The sequence below is a fragment of the Crotalus tigris genome, unplaced genomic scaffold, assembly GCF_016545835.1.
Source record: "Crotalus tigris isolate CLP2741 ecotype Arizona unplaced genomic scaffold, ASM1654583v1 scf7180000018368.3068619, whole genome shotgun sequence".
NCBI lineage: Eukaryota > Metazoa > Chordata > Lepidosauria > Squamata > Viperidae > Crotalus > Crotalus tigris.
In genome coordinates this window covers 1,704,083-1,732,024 of record NW_024096968.1, presented here as the reverse complement: position 1 = coordinate 1,732,024, position 27,942 = coordinate 1,704,083, and the positions used below count along the sequence as shown (strand labels likewise).

Below are 27,942 nucleotides of genomic sequence, written 5' to 3'. Positions count from 1 at the left end.
TTTTCATCTCCTAATGTTATCCCTACTTTCTTACCTAAAGTCCACTTGTCCACTATTTGTAAATATTGAAACCATGACTATAAAATGTTCTCTTGTCTTAATACCTCCAAAGACTTTAATTGCCAGTCATTACCTGACCATATAAGTAATTCTTTATACAAAATTTTTCCAAAATTCATCCCCTTCGATATCCCCTCTATTGCGTGTCCAGGAATCCCCCAAATAGGTATTTTATAATTTAACCTATAATTATACTTCTTCCAAACTCGAAGTAGGGCACTTCTTAAAATAAACATTTTTTTTTTCTTGCACGTTTAGCTTTCCCTTTGATTTTTTCCTCTTCTCTTTGTCTTTTGTCTGTTTTTAAAACTCCTAATAAAATTATAAAAATTATTTTAAAAAAATTAAACATCTTTTAGAGATTGCAAACCTATGATGGTATTACAAACAGAGAAATAAATTGCCAGAGAACATTTTTTTTAATTTCAGGTATGGTTTTATTACAATAAAAACAAAAATTGGTTTAGATTTTGGTATAAAAGATATGTAATAGTATGTAATCTACAGCCTCAGGTCTCCAGGTCATTACTGAGCAAGTTTAGTTGCTAATACTGTAACCATATACTGTATGTGCCTGCTCAAAGAGTGTATTCAGTGGAGTTTGACCTTCATTAAATATAGATGGTATTGTAGTATAATTCTTCCTTAAGTGAAAGTCATCTTAGCATAACTCATATATACAGTATTGTTTTTAATGACAAGATCAATAACTAGCAGAATTATTTTAAAATGCTGTGGGTTTAACTAGATCGCATGATGTGATTACAGATAGTCCTTGACTTACAACCATTCGTTTAATGACTGTTCAAAATTATAATGGTACTGAAAAAAAGTGACTTATGACCATTTTTCACACTTACAACTATTGCAGCATCCTCTGGTCAGGTAATTAAAATTTGAGGGCTTGGCAAATGGTATGTATTTATGGGAGTTGCCCCGTCCCGGGGTGAAGAGATCACCATTTATAATCTTTCCAGCTGGCTTCTGACAAGCAAAGTCAATGAGGGAAGCCAGCTTCAATTAGTGATCAAATGATTTACTAAACTCTGGTATAAAAGGTTGTAAAATGGGGCAAAACTCATTTAACATCTGCCTTGCTTAGCAACAGAAATGTTGGGCTCAACTGTGGTAATAAATCAAGCACTACCTGTACAGATTTCTATTGAAATATTTTATCTGGCAAAGGTTTTCTAAAAAGAGTGGCTGCATAGCTTAAACCAGTGTTTTGCCTTAGTCTGGTTAATAAACTGGGCTTTCAGAAGAGACGCAGTGGCTCAGTGGTTTAATGACGTCACGTGCCTCAGCTTCTGTCCACCTAACAATTTGAAAGCATGTTCTATGTGAGTAGACAAATACCAGGTTTTCTCCAAACTAAGACCCACTCAGAAAATAAGCCCTAGCCTGATTTTTTGGGGTGGGCCTAATATAAGCTCTACTCCAAAAATAAGCCTGGGTAGGTGGGCGTGGTAAGCACAGGAGACTGTGAGTGTGCAGGGGCTGATGGTGTCCAGCAGCAGCTGCAGCCCGCCAGCGCCTTGGCGCAGCACATGTAAGACCGAGTGTGGAGGCAGAGGTAGGGGGGATGGCAGGTGATCCGGATGGTCTGCGCACTTTTCACCCAGAGGGAGACTGGAAGCTTCATCTGCTTACAAATGGTGCACTTGGAAACCGAGCGATTCTCTCCATTTCCAAGCACCCCATTTGCAAGAAGACAAAGTTTCCGGTCTCTGTCATTCCTCCATTTGGGCAAAAAGTGTTTGGGTGCCTATGCGGCACTTGGAAACAGAGAAATCACTCAGTTTCCAAGTGCCCAATAGGCACCCAAACACTTTTCGTCCAGAGGAAAACTGGAAGCTTCGTCTGCTTGCAAATGGGGGCCTCTACCTCCCAAGTTCCACCTTCGCCCCCTGCCCAGAATTTTCATGTGCATCGGCTAGCTTGGGAGGCAGCAGCGGGGCGGGGCATGGCCCAGCAGTAGTAGTAGTAATAATAATGGCAGAATCTCCCAGGGATGGCACTAGCTGCACATTATTTAATCCTAAGCACCCAGACCGGAGGCTCGAGCTGGTAAGGAGGCGGAGGCTCCAGGGTGGGATGGTGGCCGCAATGGGGCAGGCCAGGTGATGAGTGGAGTGCTCCGCTGCCACCACTGCTTCCCCCTTAGAGCTGTGTGAGACAACTCCAAGGCAGCACCCATCTCCTTTAAGCCTGCCGAGGCTCTGGTCTGGGCACTTAGGGTTCAATAGCACGCAGCTGGCACCGGCCAGGCTGTTCCGGGGAAATTCTGCTGTTACTCATGGCAGTGGCAGCGGCATGCCTTGTGGTCTCCTGCCCCGTTGTAGCCGTGAGCAACCAGACGGTGGGACGGAGTGGGCGGATGGCCGCAAAATAAGACATCTCCCAAAATAAGCCATGTGTCTTTTGGTCCAAAAAAATATATAAGACCGGGTCTTATTTTCAGGGAAACACAGTAGGTACCACTTTGGTGGGGGAGATGAGTTGGTGCTCTGTTCAGGCAATCAAATTCCTGCCAGCTCTGAACTTTCCCGGTTGCAGCGCCCATTTACAAGGCAGCTCTGGGGAAGTGAGAAGTTCTTGGATGACACTGCAGGAAGAGCTGTGTCAACGCTGCTAACATTAGATGTTCTTGCTTTGACAACATATGGAGATGCAGCCTTTTTCTTTCTTATACTTTACTCTTAGAATTAGATGACGCTGGGGGAGGGGGGAATGTGATGGGAGTTAGTTAGACATACAATATTGTAATAAGAGCTGATAAGGCATGACGGATAAAGAGCTGGGCAGAAAGACAGCATTTCAAACTAATTGGAGAATGTGATTTATGACTATTAGCTGTAGGAGGGAATTGTGCTTTGATCTATGTGCTGAAGGGAGGGGAAGTCAGATTTTAGCTTAGACTATATACGTGCCAAAGCTATGCCGCTCGAATAAAGGTTCCTTAAGGTAAACAATGCCTCAAAGTTCTTTGAAGATTTTCATCTTTCGGAACCATGACAAGCTGCTTGTCTTTCTTTCTGGTGCAAAGCCAGCTCGCCCTATTGTGGTGCATCTTGGAAAGCACGCATGTATATCCTACAACAGAGCTGGTAAATTCTACTACTCTGCAATAACATTATGATCTCTTGATTAATGTAACAATGACAAACAACAACAATAACAACAACAATAGGATTTCAGAGCCATAAAATGTACAATCCGTCCTGAAAACTAAGCCTCAACAGGTAATATTTTTAAAAAGAAAAAAAACCAGTTCTAAATCAAATAATGTAAAACTAACTTTGAATGTGACATTTGATTACTGCATGTAAACTGGTGATTGAATCCCCTTTGTTTAAGGAATCTCAATTCCTTTTAGAAATTAGTGCAGTATGTATATGGTGGTACCCATCTAAATATGTAGGCAGCATGTAAAATGAGATTAGATTATTCACGCTCTATATCAAAGATTTGACAGAGGAAGTTTTTCTTGATGAATTACAACCAAATCTACTTATTTTTCACCTTGCATAATAAAATTACAACCAAATCTAGTTATTTTTCACCTTGCACAATAAAAGCAACTGTACTCATCTGAGGTAATGCAAAATGGTGTGATTATGTCTATATTACAACTACATTAGAGGCATTATGATAGTTTTTGCCAAATTCTTAAAAAAGAATAGGTGAGTGGTTTAATTAACTGTATATTAACAGTTACATTCTTTCTATAGATTCAATCTGGGTGTACGTTGGAGGGTGGGTAGAAGCTAAGAAAAAAGATAATGGGAAGGCTTATTCTTTATCTTCCTCAACCCCTGCCAAAATCTGGAAGGAACTACGCTGAGAAGGGCTAACCTTTGCTGTGTGCATGAGATGAAAAAACTTATTTTTAGAAAAATTCCCAGAAAAAAGTTCTAAACAGTCAGCAATTGGAAAGCATGATACTATCTGAACTGACTTCTTAAAACAGACATGTCAAACTCACGACGTCACATGATGTCGTGTGACATATTGGAGCTTTTTCCCCATTGCCGGTTCAGAAAAAAATAGGGTATTAAAGCTCTTTGTAATTATCTTATAGCTATTTTGTTCAGTATAATGCCTCAATTTCACCCAAAATTAAAAACAGAAAGCAATAAGTACCTAATTGCTTTGATTCTGCACTTATATCACACGAAGGCCTTTAAAATAAGACTGAAGATAATTCTTCTTTGTAAACATATATACATGATCCAGATTCTATGTTTCATAACTTATGACTCTACCTTTCCTGCCCTCCACACACAGGCTTGGTACTTGCCAAATTCACTTCCTTCAAAATTCACATCGTGCTAGAATTTTACCTGAGTTAGCCAAGAAACTGTGTCGAGATGCTACTGAGGACAAGGGAGTGAGTGAAGTATTATGAGGGTTAGTAAAAAAGTAGTTTCTTTTTCTAAATTATGGTATCATGTTCCCTTTTCTTCAGTTCAAATATGGATAGAACAAGTTGCTATAAGCTTTAGTTTGCAGCAGATGCATTCAAACATGTTCTCCAGATATAACTTTGAACATTTAAGACATATGTTTACAGAAATAACAATGAAAATGGTTCATTTTTCAAGAAAAATTAGACCGTGGTCACATTCAGCATTTTGAGAAGATAACAAGAGAGACACATTCATTTTACAAAAAATATACTCAAATGTACTCAACATGTACATTCCAACATATTCATTTGTTCAAATTGGCACTTGGAACCCCTGCATAGAAATGGAAGCAAAAATCAAAATGGCGTTTCAAATCCAGACTTCATCTAGAGTCTATGAAGAAAAATTTTGTTGTATCAAATAAGCTTGTTAATAATGGGAGATTTCTTTGGCAACAATTTCATCAAATTAAAAGCCTTGGATTTTTTAAAGTCAATGTTAATGCATATAATGTTTCCTCTCCTCTAACTGGAAATAAGACTTAAACATTGGCTCCTCTCTGACCTGGAATTATACCCCCCATTAATCATAATTTAGAATTGTATTGGCATTTAAATGTTTAAAATTAGTCAATATTCAACATTAAAGCAGTATTCAAAATTCAGTTTTAAATGGGAATAAAATAAAAAATATGTTAGAATGTTGTGGAGGTATTAGATATATTCACTGCCTTGAGTTGTTTATAAAAACAAAGGTGGGATATAAATAAAAATAATAAAAATCTGGCTAATAATAATTTTAAGATAATATAAGTCTTTATAATAACAACACTGCCGTAGAGAATTCAGACCAGAAATGGTCTGATCTTGTCTGCAACGTCTTCTTTTAAAAAATATTATATTTATTAACGTACAACAAAACTTCCAATTTCTGCAGGCATTTGCTAAAAAGCAAGACCTAAATAATTTATTTCATGGATGCTTAAGGGTTTAAGCACATTCCACATATAGCTCAGCTCTCAATATTTATATTTTTGGAGATTAAATGTTATACTATATATAGCACTCTTTACAATCCAAGCACTTAAATGCCTATTCTCATTTTTTTAATATATAGTAAAGACACTATTCTGCATATGTCTAAGGAGACAGTGCATGTTCTTCAAAGGTTAGTGTATTTCCAGTTGGGATATGAAATGAAATAATGTAAGCAGGATGGAGAACTTATAGTTATGATATTCCATTAGTCCAAACCAGGGCTACAAATAGCAAAGAAAGCTGGAAGTTACAGTTCACATCATATGGAAGGTTATAGTTTTTCCAGCATTGTAGATTTGTTAAGTCATTGTCTCTTTCTTCAAGAGAAAATGCATGGCTTTAAACAAGGCAGTTCATAATGTTTTAGATCACTTTGAAATGTAACTTGAGAAGACTTGTAGACTGAAATTACGTGTGCTTACTGAGAAGGCCTACAATGTTTAATGAGGTTTACTCTATAAGATGTTTATATACTTTTCATATAAACTATGGTTATATGATATAACCGTATATCTCTGGTCCCCATGTTATTTCAAGTATATTTTCTATAAAATTCAGTTTTAGATTTTGGCTATAGGCTCTATCAGCAATTATTTAATATGTCATTTAGTATGTCACCTGATTAAAGAGGCCAATTACAATTTAAACTTAAACTTTTGCCTAATCTATCTTCATGTTAGGCTAGGCTATCTTCTACTGTTAAAAAAACATGTTGAATATTGTAATGCAAAACCTTACTACATACAATCATTAGTTATGGAGAAAACAGCATTCTCTCCATAATGGACAGTGCAATTCCATAGGGAAAAATTATATTGACACAACACATAATTGTACATAGTTACAATACTGTACTTACTCTGCTGATGCAATATTATGCTTATTTAATACCTGCACTGCTTGAGCTTATTTAATAACTGCACTGCTTGAGCACTTCCGGCATAGTCAGACATTCTAAACAATTGTATTTAAAATTAAATTCCCTTTACCTGTTTACCCACAACTTAAAGCTGTTTTTGAAACTTTACACTGAATATGAGATTATACATGGAACAATGTTTTAAGCACATGTCCAGCTAAATCAAATAAAATATTCCAAGACAATTCCCCTTTGTCACAGCTGGTGGCTTAAATGGCATTTACTCATTCATCTACTGTAAACATATATAAGCATGGGTTACACCTTTTTAATATCACACACCAAATTTCCAGTTCCCTAATCACCGTGACATTAATTCCTCACCCTTGCGTAATCTATTTTTATAATCTCATGTTATTTTATGCTGGCTCATGTTTGAAGTAAAGATGTGTTTTTGATTGCATAAGATGACCAAACAAAGGCTATTTAATAACCAAAATTGTGTCTAGATATTTTTCTCAAAATAGTTAATTCACTTAACGCACTTTAATGTTAATTCCTGACATTTGTCTTCATCTGTTCAGTCTCTGTGTTACAAATTCTCGGTACATGATAGATATATATACGAGTAGCAGAAACACCACAAAAAAATCATCTAAAAATCCTAATATTCCAAATAAAGCTTCGGGTAGAAAATCCAACGGTGATGCAAGATATAACAAAGCCCCCAGGAGACAAAGGAATATTCTGATGCGGAACATCCAGAAGAGACCACCGACAGAAAACATTTCTCTGAACGCATGACGCAATAACGTAGGTAAATCCATAATCCTTTCCATAATCTAAACAAGACATACATAGTCAAAATTTGTTTGTCTTATGTGCAAGATGTAATTTGCCACAGGAGCATTTAACAGATCAGAGCTGAGGCTTTTAATGTGCAATCAAATTGGATCACTTTAGGGGCAGAGGTGAGGAACTATGAGTTATGGACTTCAACTGCCAGAATTCCTGAACCAGCATGGCTGGCTTAGAAATTCTGGGAGTTGAAGTCCACAAGTCACAAAATGGACACAGTTTCCTATCCATGCTTTAGAGAGAGCTAAATTTCCTTCCCCGGGACCTTTAACTGAATTATCTATAGTGGTCAATAATAACCCAACCTCAATAAAAAAATGCATGGAAACTCTTAATAAAAGACATGCAAGGTTAGATAAGCTAATAAAACCAGGAAAACATAGAAATAACATGGTTGTGGAAAATCTTCTGAGGAGAGCTTTAGTCACAGGAAGTCTTCCACAAAGCCTTCCTTGAAGTATCAAGATAGTCACATCCTTCTCCCCAAAGCTTTGAGCTGATTATTCAAGATTGTCTCTCCATGCATGTACATGCAGAAAATGCTCCTGCTAGGACCACTATCAAGGAGACCTACTTACCTTCATACTTCAAGGTAGCATATTCATATGAATATAGAATATGCAAAGCATATTGTCATTTTATTGGATTGGGAATATTTATTTCTAATGATTTTAATGTTCTTATAATGAAAGACGCCCAGAGTTTGCTTCAAAACAAGATGGGAGGCAAATTAATTTAATTAATAAACTAATAAAAATAAATTTGGTATAAACAGTGCCTCTACAAATGATCTGCACAGCTTCATTAAATAAGAAAGACTGGCATCGTAATTGTTCAATATCAGAGGGAGCTTGCCTGACAGTAGCTTGTCAAAGGTTCCCTAACGAATTCATGGACTGCATGAGATTTGGACTAGAGATCATTTTGCTCATAGCTCTCTCTTCTAACTTCATTAGTAGTTTTTGAGCAAACCTGCTTGGCAATGCAGGTTGCACATTGCTACAAAAACTTATGAGTAAAGAACAACTGAAATCACTGGTCACATCTCTGTGATATAAATTATTATAATATGGATAGTATTACTCAGGAAGAGTTATTGTATGGTTAAAACATTGTATTGCTGAGACAGCAGAAAGGCAAAATTGCTAAAGTTTGGGGGGGAGTTAAAAATTATTCTGCTAGACTCCCTTAGATTTCAGAAGTTTGTATTTTTCTAGCAAAGCTCATATTTTTATCCTAACTGCACACTAAGAATATTGCTATTCATGGTGATTATCTTATTTACAGTTTCACAAATCTATCTGATTTACTTAAAACCTTTTAAGTCCCTCTTCCGAGGGACATGGGATTCTGAAAGCAAGACAAAGACCGCTCCTTCAATAATGCAGCTCTATGCAACATGAACTGGAAAAGGAGATGGGTACTGAAAAACATGGGCACAATTCCCATCCATTCTTTACTTCTGAGACGGAATGAGGAAGTGGCCTTTACCTTAGAAGTCAGCTAGGGAACAATAGCCATGGCTATTGTTAAAAAAAAAATACTGAAATTATCTTTCCACTTGCTCTTACTACCCCAGCTTCACTTCCCCAAGCTGGGAAGATAGCTTGGACTTGTCCAACTCATACAGGGAAATGCAGCATTTATCATAATAAATAGAACACTGCGCATATTATTTTAATTGCTCTAACCCCATACATACCGATCTTGGCTGTCCCGAGAATCTCCTATTGTAATCACTAACGTCATGAAGCACCTGTGCGGCATCCTCTTGTCCCTCATCAAAAAGTGGTAAAAATAAAGTTACCTGAATTAAAAAAAACAGCCATTCAATATCCTCATGCAGAATCCACCTTCCTTTTCTTACACAGTAGATATATATTTAAAAGGGTTTATGGGTAGTCCTCATCTTACAACCATTCATTTAGCCACCGTCTGACGTTACAATGGCACTAAAAAAAGTGGTTCATAAGCAATTCATGCTTATAATTACCGCAGCAACCCCATGGCCACGTGATCAAAATTCAGCCGCCTGACAACTGGCATATATTTACGATGATTGTAGCATCCTGGAGTCACGTGATCACTATCTGTGATTCTTCCCAGACTGCTTTCAACAAGCCAAGTCAATGAGGGAATTCAAATTCGCTGAGCAACTGCAGTGATTAGTTTAACTACCATGACAAAAAAAGTCATAAAATCAGGCACAGTTTACTTAACAACAGCCTTGTTAAGCAATGGAAATTCTGGTTCCCAGTTGAGGATTACTTGTATACTTAAGAATAATTTGTCAAGCAAAAAGTTTTGGGAAGAATGCAGAGGTATTCCTGCCAGGTCTTTCTTACAATCTATAGCATATTATTAGGATCATAGAAATTCAGTTGATTACTTATTATACTTCAAAACTATTTTAACAACTGTGATGTTCAGAAAGGAATAGAAATAGATTAAGAAAGTATAAGAAAATAATTAGATAGGCTAAAATGCAGAATAAAAACATAAAAAACATAAAGAGGGAGTGCATTTAATGGACATACTTGCCAACGGTCTGGAGAAGAGAAATAAGGATTTTTTAAAAACCAAGAGACTAAAATACAAAGTAAGCCTAGTGGATATTTCATTCCTGCGATAACTAGAGAAAAGGCCTCAGGTGGTAATCTTACAGTTTAAGCCAGTGGTTCTCAACCTTTTTAATGCCGGGACCCCCAACCGGCCGTAAGTTGAGGACTACTCAACCGGTCGTAAGTCGAGGACTACTCAACTGGTGCAGCACCGTTTGCAGAATGGGACTTTTGGCAGGCTCAGCAGGGCAGAGACAGCCTGGAGAATTCCTATAGGCTTTTGAATGCCAATAGAATTAGACTCTATTCAAGAGAGTCTATTCTATTGGCTTTCAAAAGCCAATAGAATAAAAGGGAGTAGCACAGCTAAGGAAAAGGGGGAAAAAATGGTGGACTGCGTTGTTTGGCGACCCCTATGAAATGGTCGTTTGACCCCAAATGGGGTCCCGACCCACAGGTTGAGAACCACTGGTTTAAGCAAATAAACATGAAAGGTGATCCAGTGGTTAATCTGACCCCAAACAACTTAAGACATTAAAAAATAAAAATGGACTGGCAACAGTGCAGATGTTAAATATTGACATATTATGGCAATGCTTGTTAGACCTATACAATATTCCAGTTGCTTTGTTTTGAATTCGGAACTTTCTCAACCATTTTGAAGTCCTCTATATAAATTGGAGTAATCCAAATGGGATTTTAAAATTTAGACATCTGTTCTGTGCTGAAGCACTTGCCAAATTAGTGTTCAGTAAAAAGTTCAGAAAGTCAGGAAATTAAGCACTCTATAAACTTTTATCTGAATAGTTGCAGGAAGGAAGATTAAAGGAAGATTATTTCTTATCTGCGGGAACATTACAGATATTTGATAGTAATGTGTAACTACTTATGTTCTGGTTGGCTTTAACTCTAATCCATGAAAACGTTTCTCTCAAGTAATCTATGTTGGTGCTATGGAATGTTTAGTTATTTTTCTATAAAATGTACCTTACTTTAATCTTATGAAATTCGTAATATAAAATCCTGTAAGATTCTACAGAAAATGTTATTATACTCTAGCCACAGATTGTATCATTCTTTAAATATATTAAAAGCCAATGTTAAAGATGACAAGGAAAGCAAAAGACATAGTACACACAGTTAAAAAAAAAGCTTAGGAGCTAAATTTCCCGTTTCCATTTATACTTAGAATAAAGCATACAACAACATTTGTAAAATTAAGAGCTAGAATTTTACATCGAAATATTCATATTATTACCGTTTGTCTGCAGATAGGGCAGTGTATTGCACCTAGCCATGATCCACATCTCCAATATGCAATAATGCAGGAACCTAAAGAAAATAACGTATTAATTTCTTAAAACTCTAAATACAAGTAGTCCTTGACCTACAACCATTTGTTTAGTGACTGTTTGAAGTTACAACGGTACTGAAAAAAAAATGACTTATGACCATTTTTCACACTTACAACTGTTGCAGTGGTCCCATGGTGATGTGATCAAAATTTGGATGCTTAGCAACTAGCGTGTATTTATGACGGTTGCAGAGTCATGGGGTCCTGTGATCACCTTTTGTGACGTTCCAACAAGTGAAATCAACAGGGAAGCAAATTCACCTGACAATCCTGTTACTAACTTAACTTCTGTTACATTCACTTAACAACAGTGGCAAGAAACAACATAACAACTGTTTTGCTTAGCAACAGAAAATTTGGACTCAATTATGGTTGTAAGTTGAGGAGTACCTGTACCTGAATGTGAGTCAGTACCTCACTTAAAAACAGAGGTTCACTGATAAATTAATAAAAAAATTATTTGCCAGTTTAAGACACTGAATCTCAGAAGAGAGGAAAGGACTGCTTACGAACATCACTGAAATATGCATTATATGAATTCTTTGCCCAAATACTAGCAATCCCTGTATCAGTTCATGAAACTTGCATTATATGAGTTGCTGCAAATCTAGTCCAAAGAAATAGAACTTAAAGGTATAAATCAGGCATGTCAAACTTGCAACATCACGTGACATTGTGTGACATATCATGACTTTTTCCGGTTTTCCAGTTTTGTCGTGATGCATCCAGCCTGTGGGCCAGCAGTTTGACATGCCTGGTATAAATGGACAAAAAAATGCTATGTAACAGCCATCCACTTTATACATTTTAAAAGTCATGACTGACTGACTAATATATAATAATAATAATAATAATAATAATAATAATAATAATAATAATAAAGTTGGAAGGGACCTTGGAGGTCATCTAGTCCAACTCCTTGCTCAGGCAGGAAACCCTATACCATTTCGGACAAATGGCTGTCCAGTCTCTTCTTAAAAACTTCCAGTGTTGGAGCATTTACTGCTTCTGGAGGCAGGCTGTTCCACTGATTAATTGTTCTCACTGTCAGGAAGTTTCTCCTTAGTTCTAGGTTGCTTCTCTCCTTGATTAGTTTCCACCCGTTGCTTCTTGTCCTGCCTTCAGGCGCTTTGGAAAATAGCTTGACTCCCTCTTCTTTGTGGCAGCCCCTGAGATATTGGAACACTGCTATCATGTCCCCCCTCGTCTTTCTCTTCATTAAACTAGACATACCCAATTCCAGCAACTGTTCCTTCTATGCTTTAGCCTCCAGTCCTCTATTCATCTTTGTTGCTCTTCTCTGTACTCTTTCTAGAGTCTCAACATCTTTTTTATATTGTGGTGAGCAAAACTGGATGCAATATTCCAAGTGTGGCCTTACCAAGGCATTGTAAAGTGGTATTAATACTTCATGTGATCTTGATTCTATCCCTTTGTTAATGCAGCCTAGCACTGTGTTGGCTTTTTTGGCAGCTACAGCACATTGCTGGCTCATATTTAAATGATTGTCCACTAGGACTCCGAGATCCCTCTCACAGTTACTACTATTGAGCAAGGTACCCCCTATACTATACCTGCACATTTGGTTTTTCTTGCCTAAATGTAGAACCTTACTTTTTTCATCACTGAATTTCATTTTGTTAGATAGTGCCCAGTGTTCAAGTCTGTCCAGATCCTCCTGTATCCTAAGTTTGTCTTCTGGAGTGTTGGCTATTCCTGCCAGCTTGGTGTCGTCTGCAAATTTGATGAGTTCCCCGTTCAGATCGTTGATGAAGATGTTGAAGAGCACTGGGCCCAGAACAGAGCCCTGGGGGGCACCCCACTACACACTTCCCTCCATGTAGATGCAGTTCCATTGAGGAATATATATCCATATAAAACATGTAATAGCAAGAGAAGATCAGCTGAAATAATTAAAATATAATTTTTCACTTCTTTAAGGCCAATCCATTTCCAAAAACAGCATTATTTTGCATATTTCCTCAGCAACTCTTCCCATTTCAAGGAATGTAAGAAATTATTCAGATTTTATTTTTATTTTTGCATACCACAGAAAAGATGTCCACAATTTGTTTCAATGGGAAATGTAGCCTGTTGTAAACACACCGGGCAGGACAAATCAGTATAAAAATGTTGCCTGTCACCAATTATATTTTCCTGGGGGGGAAAAAAGAGAGAAATATAATTAATTCAAGCAGAACAAATTATTTTATTTGTAACAAGTTGCAAAATAGTTAGATTGGCATAATTACAAGAAAGAAATCTCAGACTGGTATGCTTTCTTTGATAAGTAATAAAGGAAGGAAGGAATAAGATCATACAATAGTACACCACAGATACAGGACAGCTCATTCCCAACAAATATTTGGATAAGATGAAATCTCATTTTGAAATTTCTTAGAACTTTTCTGTTTGGATTGCTCTTTGATGGCCATTATTTAGAGGGAGATAACAGGGTTTATTTATAATTCTTATCTGTTTCAACTCAGAATAGCTGCAGCATACTTTTATAACAAAAAGATCCAAGCTTTCAAATTGTGGTTAAAGTTTTAGGCCCCTACGGAGTCCCTAAAGCTTTGCTTCTTTAATAAACATATTCCTGAAAATCCACATCAACATCTAATTTCGAAATTATATAATCAATTTTATTTTTAGCAAAAAGAACTACGGTATCCAAACCCTATCAAGCTCAAATGTTTCTACCTTTGGTGATTGCCTGAGAAATGTTCTGAGATATAATTGATATATATTAAAAAGAATTGTGCATAAATGTATATCTACCTGTTCCGACTGTATTTGTTGTCTAACTGCCCTCACTAGCTCTTGGTTTTCTGGATGAATATCAGATTGCCCATCTCTGTTAAGAGAAAAAATACTATTAATAAAACGTTCAAAAATGGAATCAGACAGAACAATATAAATTCATTGTGTTTAGAATTCTAAGGGTCTCTAATCTTTGCATGCTGTTATTTTAAGAGCTGCTACATTTATCTGAACTATAGAATGAAATCTCCAAAGATAATATTAAATCAAGGTGTAAAATAAATATACTAAAACATTAAAAGTGTTTAATAACCTTTTGCACTTAAGATAAAAGTGACAATGCCTTATTTTTCCTTTGCATAACAAAATCCTTGGCTGAGCATGCTTTTCATTGTATTTCATCACTGATCATATAAATATCATTTGGAGGTAAATATGCAGATCCAACTTTAAAAGCTACAACATCCACAATAAAACAAGTAAAGAAATCGCACATATGAGAGGAGCTCATAATTCTATTCAATATTTTGAACTGGTTAATTTAAGAATTAGTCAGCATAGTAACTATGTGATTCAAATCTGAGTTCTGTTTAAGCTTTACATTATAGTAATACTTTTTCTACTTTCTTTCAATTTCCTTTAGTTATATTGCACATGATTAGAATCTACATGTGGGGCTGGGAGGTTAATCAAAATTTATTTTAAATAGCCTCTATGATAAGTAAGATGAAAAGAAAGCAGTCTAACTTCAATGAACATTACAGCTTGTTTGAACCAAATCTCGCCAACTTGAAAGCATATTGATCAGCAGATCTCTCTGGATGTTTCCCCCAGAATGTGTAACCAATTACCTAAACTACTATTCCAAATAATTTAATTTACAAGAAATGAATAAAATTGATATACTTCAACAACAACAAAACCTTCTATCAACATTTTACTTCGTCTTACCTTAATAGCATGTATGTCAGTGCAACTAGGAATGTGATGCTAAGCACTACCGCCAGCAAAACCTGGTCACTTATTCCTTCTATCATCGAATCGTTATCTAGTACCAGTCTTTGAACTTCAGATTCCTGGCTGGCCATTCCATTCTGATTTCCTGGACTATCACAGTCCAGTGGGAAGTAGGAATAAGAAGCCCTTGAATGAAAATTATCCCAGAAAGTAGAAAGGGAAAGTTACTGATACATAATAAGACAAATATATATATATTAGACATGTACTAAAGGCAGATTCCACTCCCAAGATTTGTATTTTAAAACTAGGAATATTGAGGTATAGCAATAACCTGAGATTTCTTTCAAAGAACATTCTGGGTTTCAATTTGATGAGGAAGTGCACATAGCATTAATGATGGCACTATTATTATGACATTATGAAATATAATGTCCTTGGCTTGCTAACAGATGAATGGTTTTATATTTTTCAGGATGTTAAATGGGTTATTGCTTTTTTTTTCTTATAAATTGTGAATTTTTTATTGCACTGGTGATATTTTTATTTGTAAAGGTGTTTTGATTCTAAAAACTAAAAGCACTTCCAATAAATAATAAAATAACTGAATAACCTAAAACTAGGCAGTGAGAAAACATGCAGTATACTTAAATAGGGATAAATAGCAGTAATATATGTTTGCCTCAAAATATATACAAAGTGTATTTTCCTCCAAATAGCCCAACAAGACCATGATACATTGATACATTTAAAGATGAGATCGTACTTAGATTTTGATGGATTATATCTTACACAGATTGAAATCTCAATTTCTAGAAATTAAGAACCAGTGGAATCTTCTTTCTGGTAAACTAAACCAGAGTTAACATGTTCTGGGTTTCCTCTCCAGATTTCAAGTCTCCACAAGTTAAAAAAGACTTTTTTAAAAAGCAGCTCTTCCTTGGAAACTGATACAAGCTGTCCTTACCTATTCTTAAGAGATTTTTCAGTACAAGAGTTTGACCCTGGAATATGGAAATTAAAATCGATGAACAGAATGACGCTTCTCTGCCATTAAGCAATAGCAATTTCCTGTCTGCCTATGCTTAGAATTTAATGTGTTGTTAATTACATGAAAAAGCCACCCCTATTTTGACTCTATCACTCTTTAGCTAAATAGCCAAATGACTCACATAGTTCAAAAACAGTCACCAAAATGTGGATATTCATTTTGATGCATTTTTTCAAAGAAGTGCAGTAGAATGATGCAAAAAAAAAAAGTAATTAAAAGAACAGGAAAAGAATCGACCAACTAGTCTTGCCCAAACTATTATTGCTCTCTATTTCTGCAATCTTCCACCATGCTTCAATCTGTCTTCCTCTAATCTCCAGAATATGTGCAACTATAAAACTATCTGATAGCACTGAGACTTTAAGGTTAAGGAAAAGACAAAATAGCATTTAAATAAAAAGCCAATTCACGCAGAGATTAATATGTAACTTCTCAGAAAGCCTCTGTGCAAACGCCAAAAAGGGAAATCCTTGCTTTAATACAATGATATTTTTAGATCAAATGCCCACTCTTTTTACCTCAGCTGGAAATGAGAAGACTCATCACTGTGTCATCTTCAGAATCAAATGAAATGTTTCAGATGCTGGAGTTTGAAACCTCTGAGTTCTGCATTGGAAAAAAGAGATATTTTGAGGCTATTTCTTAACTTCTTATTTTAGCGTAGCATTTGTCCTACATTAATTCATTTCCAGAAACAGAGATATAAAGAAATCTATCTTCACATGGAATAAAACATGAGGGTGTAAAAATATCAAGAGAAGAAACTATAAATCACATCTATTTACAAATAAGACAGAAATGAAATATAGGTAGTCCTCGATTTACGACTACAATTGAGCCCAAAATTTCTGTTGTTAAGTGAGACATTTGTTAAGTGAGTATTGCCTCGTTTTATGACCTTTCTTTCCACAGTTGTTAAGTGAATCCCTGCAGCTGATAGGCCAATAACCCGATTGTTAAATGAATCGGGCTTCCCCATTGACTTTGCTTGTCAGAAGGTCGCAAAAGATGATTGCATGACCTTGGGACTCAGCAATGGTCATAAATACGAACACACGATCATGGGGATGCTGCAAAGGTTGTAACTGCGAAAAACAGTCATAAGTCACATTTTTCAATGCCATTGTAACTTTGAACGGTCACTAAATCAACTGTTATAAGATGAGGTCTACCTGTAGTGAAAAGTACAAAAATGAAGTTTTAATTAATTTGGGGAAAAAATAGAATTTTAAAATATGTAGCTGAATTCCTGTTCTCATGATTACAACAATATAGTAGCTATACAGCCTGCTCCCATTTGAATCTTTAACCTTCGTCCAATCTATTTTGAAATAGATCTGCACTAATGTGCAGTTCTTGAATCCCTGAACTGCTAGATATAAATATGCTGGCATAAAAATGTGCTGGCCTGACAAGGCTTATTTTACCTCAGCAACAAGACCAGCAAGTTGTGCTCTCATTACAGTTTTATTGTGAGATATGAGTTAGGGAAAGTGATTGGTGCATTTCTTTGATTTTGCTTCTGCTCCCATGAAGTCTCACACACTAGCAGACATGATAACCTTCTATTGCTGTCTCTAATGTAGATCAGAAATGGGGGAAGAGATACATTTGACAAATGATTAGATCTTTCCATGCACCTGAAAATAGGCTTTCTGCACTGAAAAACCCTCCCGCAATCCTCATAGATATTAGTAAAGGTATGTAACAGGTAGTCCTCAACTTACAACCATAACTGAGCCCAAAATTTCTATTAAGACATTTGTTAAGTGAATTTTGCCCCATTTTACGACCTTTCTTGCATCAGTTGTTAAGTGAATTACTGCAGTTGATAAGTTAGTAACCTATTTGTTAAGTGAATCTGGCTTCCCATTGACTTTGCTTGTCAGAAGGTCGCAAAGGGTATCGCATGACCTTGGGACACAGCAACGGTCATAAGTATGAACCAGTTGCCAAGCATCTGAATTCTGACCACATGATCATGGGGATGCTGGAAAGGTTGTAACTGAAAAACAGTGCCGTTGTAACTTTGAATGGTTACTAAATGAATTGTTGTAAGTCGAGGACTACCTGTACTCTAGTTACAAAAAAACAAAAATCTGCCTTTGCTTCATTATGATACTCTAAGAATGAATGGACAATAGTGAATTTGATTAGACAATATTTCCTGCAACCTAAGTCAACATATTTAGGACCCCGATATTTTAAACTATATATAAAATATGAGACATTGGATGTTCTGTTCCATAGTTCATGGCTTACAGTGGAACTATTCTATAGGTAGAATAGAAACTATTTTATAGATCCTCTGAAAGAGGATCACAAGTCTGTCACACATAAATATAACCATGTTAGTGTTCTAGCAGTACATGAAAATTCTACATTAAAGCACCTGTCCTATCTTTCTTATTACTGAACCACGAAATTTTTTAAAAAAATCAGAAGACATAAATAACAAATCATGTTCATATTAGTGCTAAGAAAATTATTTGGGTATTTCCATGTAATTATCAGTTGAATTCAAATCAAGGTCTTACCAGAAGTAAGTCTGAGAGCTAAATAAAATTAAGTAGAGGACCACAGTGGCATCACCCCCATCTCATTCCCACTAGAAATCATCATGATCATGCTCTGTTGTTCCCATACCTGGACCTGAAACCTTAATGGAAAGGGTCCAGATAATCTACCTATAACAGGACCCTCTGAAGCTGCAGCATAACTACCTTAACAACCTTTTCTAAAAAGTTGGCAATAGAATGAAACACTTGATCCATTGATGGCTTCTTGAGAAAGGAGACTACCACATCTCTCAATGATAAATGCAGCACCGCCTGGACTCAGCTACATATCATTATCCAGGAAGATTAACTAACCAGGAGATTTATAGAGCTAATATACAGGGGTTGAGCTAATAGCACTGAGAACCCTGTCCACTTCCTCAGAACTAAACAAAATCACACTTATTCCAGATAACAGAGTCAGAGTGTCCTTCTATCAATTTTGCAGGATCTGCTGGTGCATATCTGGCTCTATTCTTCCAAGGAGGCACCAAGTCATTTTGAACAGAGTCACCAGCCAACAATCTGAAGATGCTGTATGGGTAGAAAAATAACTATGTTTTGTTGCCATTTATAAGGTGGCCCTTATGGGCAAGATTTCAAAATTTAAAAAAAGATTATTTTCCTTTAAAGCGGGGGTTCTCAACCTTGGCAACTTTAAGACTTGTGGACTTCAACCCCCAGAATTCCTCAGCCAGCTTTGCTGGCTGAGGAATTCTGGGAGTTGAAGTCCACAAGTCTTAAAGTTGTCAAGGTTGAGAACCCCTGCTTTAAAGAAACTTAAAACTTCTCTAGAATAGTTAAAGTACAATATTCTATAATTATTTTATTCTTTGGTTTTGGTGCTTGACACTTAAAAGTGTACCGCCATTCACCCGGAGTAAACTATAATAAGCCAGTTTGAAAGGAAAACTGCCATGGAAATGGTGAGAACTATTGCAGCAATGCCAAAATTCCAAAGAATTCTGTGATGTCTTAAGGGAAATTAATTATGAGATAAGTTTTTTTCTGTGGAGTTTACTTTGATACATTAAATTATTGAAAAAAATGTAGTTGTAATTTTTGTAGTTGAGGATTAAACCTGTCAATATCCCAAACCTAAGAACACCAATGAGCCCAGAGTCATCCTACCATTCCAGATCTATTTACAGGTACTATTTATTCTGGCTAACTGAAGAGCTTCCATTATTGTGTTTACAAAATGTTCTCACTCTAACATACATCACTTTGACTTCAAAAAGAGAACACAAAGAGAACACACTTGGCTATCTTGATTTGTGAATCTGCTAACACAATAAGCCCCATCCTCACTTCTGTAGAAAAAATGCAAAAAAATCCAATTAGTTTTCTTTCTTCATCAACTGCAACTTGATTTTTTTTCATTGCAATTTCTTTTACTAAGATGGCTTTTGCCTAGTTGAAGCAGCTACAATCTACATAAAATTAGCTTTAAAAATTAGCGGTGTTTCTCAATCTTAGCGATTTTTAAGATATGTGGACTTCAACTCCCAAAATTCCCCAGCCAGAATGCTGGCTAAAAAATTCTGCCAGTTGAAGGCAAAACACTGGATTAGCATAAGAAAAACGTAGAAAAATCATATATATTTATGTGTGGAAATGAAAGTCAACCTCCTGAGGTAGAGCAGGGCACACAACTTAATTACACAAACTTGCATGCGGAAGTCCCCAGGCTCAAACTCCGGCATTTCCAGGCACACTTTGAAGTAGCCAAGGAATTACACTAAAGAATGAATATACCTGGGACTGCATTCACCCGATATACTTATTTCTGATTAAGTTAATCACTGCGTATGGAGTTAACCCATTTTTCTGGTTTCGTCTGTATTACTGTAACCGTGCAAGCCTGGTTTTGTACAAACCTATGGAAAATTACACAGATCATATTCCCCTTTCAATTCGGAGTTCTCCCCAAACCTTAACCAAAGGAGCATTTCCCATCCTCAGCTATTGTTACAACCCTCCAGACAGTTTAGATTGTACTATTAGACTTTAGGAATAGCCTTCCGCCCTGCACGCGGGGCCGATATCACGACCGCTCTTCTTCCTGGGCTTCAAGTTACTTCGGATAACTATTTGAAAAAAAAGGTGGGGGGCGTAAAGGGAACCCCAAGGTAGCCCCCTCCCCCGCCGATACCGCGCGGGCTTCCCTTAAGACTCATCTTCGCAACTTGGTCATTTCTGCAAACGGGCGGGACTTCGCAGGCAGTTTCTGCAAGGAGGAGAACTGAGAGGAAACCTGCCTTGCCCAAAGCGGCCAGGGAAAGCCGAATTTTAATACGCTGCAGAAAAACCGCGGCTCCAGCGGCGGACAAACAACGAGGGCAGCTACCCGTGGGTCACCCCGCGGTATAGGCTCCTGCCCTCCCCGCCCCCAGCCTGAGTACCTCAGTCCCAGACGGGAACCCGCGAAGGCCTGTCAGCCCCCAGCAGAGGCAGCGACACGCTCCAGCCAACCCGGCTTCGCTCCGCCCCCTTCGCCCTCAGCGTGACTGGGCCGAGCCAGCGCTTTTTTTTCCGACGCGCGCATGCGCGGTGCGGGCCGGGGCCGACGGAGCGGGCGGATCCCGAAGGGACCTCGGTGACGTGTCTGCGTTACAGCTGCCCTGCCCGGCCCGGCGCGGCTGTGTGCCGGCTTGGGTTGGGGAGGAGAAGAAAGAAACGCGACGGCGAGAAGGCGGAGGTGTCACCGAAAGGCGCCTGTTAAAGCTCGGCTGCCCACCGCTGGAAGGGGGAAATCCCGCCGCCCGCCCGCCCTGAATCATGTTCAACGTCGAGACTCTGGAGCGGGCCGAGCTCGGGGAGAGCTTGCTCACTTGGGTGAGTGACGAAAGGCCCCGGCTGAGCAATGCCGCCGTTGTCGTCAGCAGCTCCACCGACCCGGCCCGGTCCGGTTCGGCCCGGCCTTGCGTGCCTTTTCCCCCCGCTTCGTTCCTGTCACCGCCGCGAGCCGGTCTCGAAGTAGCCGGGCGTAGTTGTTGTCTTTCCGAAGTTGTGCTTTAAAATGTTTGCCTGAAATGCAGGAGGTGTGTGTGTGCGCGCGCGTGTGAACGTCAGACACGGAATGTTAACGTTGGCCCGAGAATCAGGGTGGGGGCTGCAGAGGGTTCTCATTGAAGGTCTGACCAGGGGTCGGTTGTGTTGCATTGTAGGCGAAAGACTCCACGTAGCTTTCTTTTTGTTCTTGGCGGCGTCGGCGGGAATGCTGCTTTACCGAGCTGAGCTAAAATAGCTGTCTTTTCATCCCTTCATTTTTTTCCCCCCTCTGCCTTCCTTGAAATGCATTTCATATCTTTATAATGCTTTAGGGACTTCCTTCCTCCGTTGTTTGTAAAAGTTGACTGTTTGGGCTAGTTCACTACTGGACAGTCCTGGAAAGAAAGGACAGAGATAGCAATAGCACTTATATACTGCTTCACAGGGCTTTACAGCCCTCTCTAAGTGGTTTACAGAGTCAGCCTATTGCCCCCCAAACAATCTGGGTCCTCGTTTTACTGACCTCGGAAGGACGGAAGGCAGAGTCAACCCTGAGATGCTTGTTTTTTAAGACTGTTGCTCTTTGGGCACAAAGGATCAATATTTTTATGCCTACCGAGATTATGTAGAATCTTTGAAATAGTGGCGAATATCTGTATTTGAATATTATTTAGAATCTGTCCAGCCAAGAATATTGAAATGTTATCTAGTTGGTATATCCATACTTAATTTGCTTTCTCCCTCAAGCTGGCCATAGTGGTTTGTTACCACATCCTGTTGTGATTGCATTCTGAATTGGTCTCTTGCATTCCTTTCATGTATAGGTATTGCGCAGGTATTTCTAGTGGGAAAGAGGAGTTATTTCTACAGGACTGCTTGTTTGTTGATGTACAAAGATGCAGTTTTATATTGAAGATGTATTGGGTGTTTCTCTGTATGTTGTAAGGTACCATGGAAAGAGAAGATGAGTCCCAACATGCATAATATTTCAGTGTTGTATCCAAACCAGTCTGTGCGCATTCAGCTAGGTGTGTGGGCATTCAAAATGTTTACATTCTTGCCACACATGAATCCATATTAAAAATGCAGTTATTTGTGATTGTCCTAATCCTCCCAAAAGAAGCGTTAGGGCTCTTTTACAAAGAAAATATTCCATCACTTCAGTTTAGCACACTGGAGTATAAATTGGTAGAGCAAGCGAGACTGCATAATTGACTGCCATTTGCAAATCTATCTTAAAAGGTTAAATCATGGCAACTGGACAGAAGCTTATTAAAAACTGAGACATTTCATTACTCATCCAAGTAACTTCTTCAATGAAAATGAAAATTTGGCTAGACAGAGAGTCAGTCATTGGAAAAAAACAGCTGCTGCCATACATACTGCCGGGAGTTTCTCCCCAAAATGAAAAACTTTAATAAACTTGCCACGATTTAACCTTTTAAGATACTTTTGGCCTGGATGATTGAATCTTCATTTACATGGCATTTGCAAATTTAAGCATGATCTGCTCTTGATTAAATTTATGAAGAAAAACATATTTTTAGAAATAGACACTCTTCAGATTTCATCTGGACTTTAATAAAAATTTACACCCAAACTACAGAGAGGGCGAGTGAGGAGGAATGAAAGTAGTATACTGTGATGTTGGCAAGCCCCATTTCTTTTGTATCTGTATATATATATGAAAGAGGAGAGCTTGCATTCCAACCACACCATGCTGCATTCATTATGTTGACAAAAGCATCAAATGCTTCTGGAAGTGGACAATTCAGTATTGAAGCATTATTGATTTAAAATATTCATAGGAATGTCTTCTCCTGGATTCTATCGGTAATTACTCCATAGTACTTTATTTCATGTGGCATGAAACATTACTAATTATTTTATAATTATATGAAGTTATAGGCATTGGGGGCAGTATTTCTCAAAGTGCAGTCTGAGAACTCCTTGGGTCCCCAAGACCATCTTAAGGGTCTGCAAGATCAACAACTATGTTGAAAAATGATGTGTTAAAAATCCCATCAAACAATTGTGAAAAGCTGTAGTAGCAGCAAATGTATCAATGATCATTTTTAATACAGTAAATATAGATAAATATAACCTAAACAAACAAAAGATTTTTGGAATCCACCACAATTCTTAAAAGTGGGGAGAGGTCCCTAGAGAAAAAAGTTTATAAAACATTGATTAGGGTATATAGTTTAGAATATAATTCACTAAATTATTTTAGAATTTCTCCAATGACTTTTATTAGTTTTTATTGGAAAATAAATTAATAATAATTTTATTGGGAAATAAAGGAGACTGAAAACTACTTTCTTATGTGCTTACTTATGTGACTGCTTATGCTGCTGCCAATTGTAGTCACCAGGAGTAATCTTCAAGGGCAGCCCCATGTAGAGTGCATTGCAGTAATCCAATTAAGAGATGATCAAGGCACGAATCACTGTCTGAAAGGCCTCTTGATTGAGGCAAGGGCGCAACCGGTGCACAAAACGAACCTGTGAAAAGGCCCTCCTGGTCATTACTGCCAGCAGCTCTAAGCCATAGCTGCGAAGCCAGAAGGACCCCCAAGTTGCACACCAGTCTTAACATCCACAACCCAGGGGATCCAAACAGCAACAGTCAATCAGTTTTGTAGGATTCAGCCAAAGTCTGTTCTGTCCTGTCTAGACCTGAACAGCTTCCAAGGTCTGGTCAGTATATTGACAGCTTCACAGGATGAAGATGTAATGTTGGGTTTCATCAGCATAGGAATAATTACTTTGAACTAGCAGATGAACTGACCCAGTGATTTCATGTAGATTTTATGAATAGGAGAGAGTAGAGGGCAGACATACCCCACACATGAGGCACCATGGACATGATTTCTTCCCCCCCACTGCAAACACCAACTGGAAACGACTGCTAAGGAAGGAGGTGAATCACTGAAGCATTGTGCCTCCCATTGCTAACTCGTGTAGCTGGACTAAAAGGAGTCAACAATATTCAGTACTGAAAACTGCTGGGAGATCAAGGAACACTAGATGGAAGCTCCCTCCCCATCCCAGCTTTTTGAAATCTGCCCTGAAAGTCAGCCTTTGTAGATAAAATGTCTCTCTTATGGGCCACTGTTTTTTTTTCCTGTTTCTTAAAACCAAAAATTTTAAGAAGAAAAAAATGAAGGTAGTAATTATTAATTAAACCTGCTTATAATTTAATTAAAATAAAAAGTTACTACATTATAGATAGGGTGAAAATAGTATTAAACCTTTTCATTCTACTTTATATAGTGAGAGCCAAACTGTTATCACATTTCTTATGTCTATGGAGATTCTCAGTCATCCAGGTCATAGTGATCCCAAAGGTGCTTTTTCATGAGGCAACTGGATTTCCCTGTTTTTCTTTGAAGATGTTTCACTTCTCACTCGAGAAGCTTCTTCAACTCTGACTGGATGGTGGGGAATGGAAGGATTTATGACCAGCTGTATGCAAGGAGTATAAATCCTTCTATTCCCCACCATTCAGTCAGAGCTAAAGAAGCTTCTTGGATGAGAAGTGAAATGTCTTCAAAGAAAAACAAGAAAGTCCAGTGAAAAAGCACCTTTGAGACAACTTTCTTATGGTTCCTCTGAAGAGCTTAATTCAGACACCAAAACATTCCTCAGGTTCCACTACAGCTTTAACCATTATTATGAATAGACTCTTTGGTTATCCAGGTTTGGAAAAAGGTATATAATGTAAATTCTGCAGTGAAGCTAAGCATTCAAATAAATCAGATTTTCAAGTACTTCCCTATAATAGCCTAGAAATTTCATAAAGTTGTCATGTGTAAAATCAATCAATTATTTTGATTGGTTTTGATATTGCTCATGAAAGGGATTGCTAATCTGAAATAATGTATAATAGGTAATCATCACAAATTCTCAGGCAATATTGTTATAATGTGACATTATTTGACCCAGAATTGAAATCTTACATAGTTGGGCACTGTAATAAATTTAACTGTAGCATAATGTTTGGAAGATATTTTCAGATTTCTCTTGTTGTGGTTATATGTATTAATTTTAACTGCAGAAATTGTATTATGTTTAAAAACATATCCAAGAGAGGAGGATAGAAATAAAAATATTGAGAAAATCCATGCTGATTTCTAAATGGTTTAGCAAAAATATAAAAAAATAATTTACAGTAACATACAGTATGTAATATAAAAAATAGCACCAACTGCAGAAATAATTTGCTGGTAGCAATTAAAATTAAAAAACAACGGTCTGATCAATATATTTATAAACTTGAGCTATTTATCTTTGTCATGTCCTTTAATCTTCAAATACAGTTCAGAACTCAATGGTTTACAATATTTTTTATTATTTTACTGATACACTTGTGTTTGGCATTATGGCCTGGGACACAAAGAAGCAGATACACAGAGTTAACATTATCTGCAACCTTTTGTGCATTCTTTTTCATACAGTAGTACTTTTGCAGTGAAACAGTATACTTTTGAAAGTTGACTTTTAGCATGGTAACAGCCTAAAAGAGCCATTTGTACACCACAGTAACAAGAAACAGAAGTCCAATTCAAATGTAAAAAAAAAAATTCTAGTACATCTAGTACAAATTCTAGTACATGACAGGGTTCTGGGAAAGACTAAAGGTAAAAAAAAGACTGGAATGGATCCAGTTTGCCTTTGCCTAGAGGTTTGCCTTTTCTGGGAATTTTTTTTAGGGAACAAATTCCATAGTCTGAAAAAGCTTGAAAATTCCTGATTTATTGGATTAAGAATGGATCCTGTACACTCTCTTTTTTCTGTTTTAATTTGGGAATTCTATGTTTCATTGACCAAACTAGGAAATGTACTGAATAAGTTTTAAACTTTGAGTTTTTTAGTTCAGATTCCACAAAAAAATTGAATTTATTGTGCCGAGGAATTAAGAGAGACTACACAAGAGGTGGACTGAAGAGGAAAGAAGTATAAACCATTCAACTCATTTCTGATCAGATAAAACATGTGTTATTGCACTACAAATATGATGTCTGAAAGGCTTTGTTGCTAATATTGGTGTTGTGGAAAATGTTAGTATATAAATAATGAACAATTTTACTCCTTTGATTTTAAGGCAGCTAACAACAATAAAATTAATAAATAAAATTAATAAATAAAATTAATAAATAAAATTTTGCTAAGTCCAAGTATTATGCAGCAGCAACGAACACCTATCCTATTTTGTAATAGTTTTGCTTGATTTTGATATTTACAATAAAAAATAACTTCAGAATCTTTATTCAAAAGTAATTATAATTAATCACAGGAGGATTAGTCTGCAAAGTTAACCAAAGCTTATTTTAATTAAGAAACCCTAAGCTAAGATTGACTCATGGTACAGTTATTGCATGATGCAATTTTTTTGGCAGTATTATAGAAGTGCTTTGACATTTACTTTCTTCTAGGAGATTTTTGTTTGTTTGTTTGACTTACCAGTCTAACTTACAATCATGAGATTCAGAAATAATTCTGCTATCCATTAATAAGCAAGACTGATCTTGTTTAGAATTTGACATGTATCAAGGTTAGCTAGGTGCTACAAAGTATATTAAATTTGCAGTTGAGATGTCAGAAAACTTCTCATGTCCACCCAAGTGTCCTAACCTGTTTGTGAACATTGCAAAAACTGGTTAGAATGGATTAAATGACCAGTAGGACAACAAGCTTGTTCTGTTAAAACATTTCTAAATAAAACCATTAGCATTTTAAGTGAACATAAGCAGGCTAAAAATGTTTCTCCTTTTTTCAGGGTGTTAACTTCCTGTTTTCTTTTTAAGAATTTTGATTGAATATTTTTGGTCTCCAGGGGTGGGAAATCTCGATATGGAAACATTGCCTTTTAAGTAAATTTACAAACATATCACTCTTCATACTTTTATGTGCATTAAACAAATATATTTCTGTTTCTATTAAAAGGAAATTATTTTCAGTGGTATGTGGTGAGAACAATTGTATATGTGAAGCATATTCAAATTTTCAGAAAGATCTCCTGTTTAATTAAGTACCACACGCAGGTTGTGTCAGCTTTTCCTCACTTAAGAATTCCTTGAAACATAAAATTAGACTAGGGCTGTCTAAATATTTTCGTGAAATTGTATATACTATTAGCAATTCAGAATTGTTAGAGGTATGGTTACGGTATTTTGATCCACATATGTTTAAATTTCATAATTTGACAAAAAATAAGTACAGGTAGTCCTCAACTTACAACAGTTCATTTAGTGATCATTTGTACTTACAATGGCACTGAAAAAAAATGAGTTATGACTATTTTTCACATTTACAACAGTTGCATCATCCACATGGTCAAGTCATCAAATTTGGATGCTTGAAAAATGGTTTATATTTAGGATGCTTGCAGTGTCTTGGCTTCATGTGATCACCTTATGCCACCTTCTGACAAGCAAAGTCAATGGGGAAACCAGGTTAACTTAACAACTGTATCACTA

The 27,942-nt window shown here is 37.0% G+C and overlaps 2 protein-coding genes across 3 annotated transcripts in view; one reads left to right on the top strand and one right to left on the bottom strand.

Moving 5' to 3' along the window:
- Positions 1-473: 473 nt before the first annotated feature.
- Positions 474-20,972, bottom strand: RNF170 (ring finger protein 170). Its single transcript, XM_039351005.1, has 8 exons — positions 20,873-20,972; positions 16,428-16,515; positions 14,853-15,044; positions 13,920-13,995; positions 13,187-13,295; positions 11,043-11,116; positions 8,926-9,030; positions 474-7,207 (listed from the first exon to the last, which is right to left on the bottom strand). The coding sequence occupies exons 3-8, from the start codon at positions 14,987-14,989 to the stop codon at positions 6,938-6,940; spliced, it is 771 nt and encodes a 256-aa protein (XP_039206939.1). The 5' UTR covers positions 14,990-15,044; positions 16,428-16,515; positions 20,873-20,972; the 3' UTR covers positions 474-6,937.
- A 64-nt stretch (positions 20,973-21,036) lies between these two features.
- Positions 21,037-27,942, top strand: part of HOOK3 (hook microtubule tethering protein 3) — a 55,003-nt gene continuing 48,097 nt past the window's right edge. For both annotated transcript variants that reach the window (XM_039351002.1, XM_039351001.1), the window contains exon 1: positions 21,037-21,305. In XM_039351002.1, the coding sequence (XP_039206936.1) occupies positions 21,249-21,305 (57 nt within the window). In that variant the 5' untranslated portion in view covers positions 21,037-21,248. The remainder of the gene's footprint in view (positions 21,306-27,942) is intronic.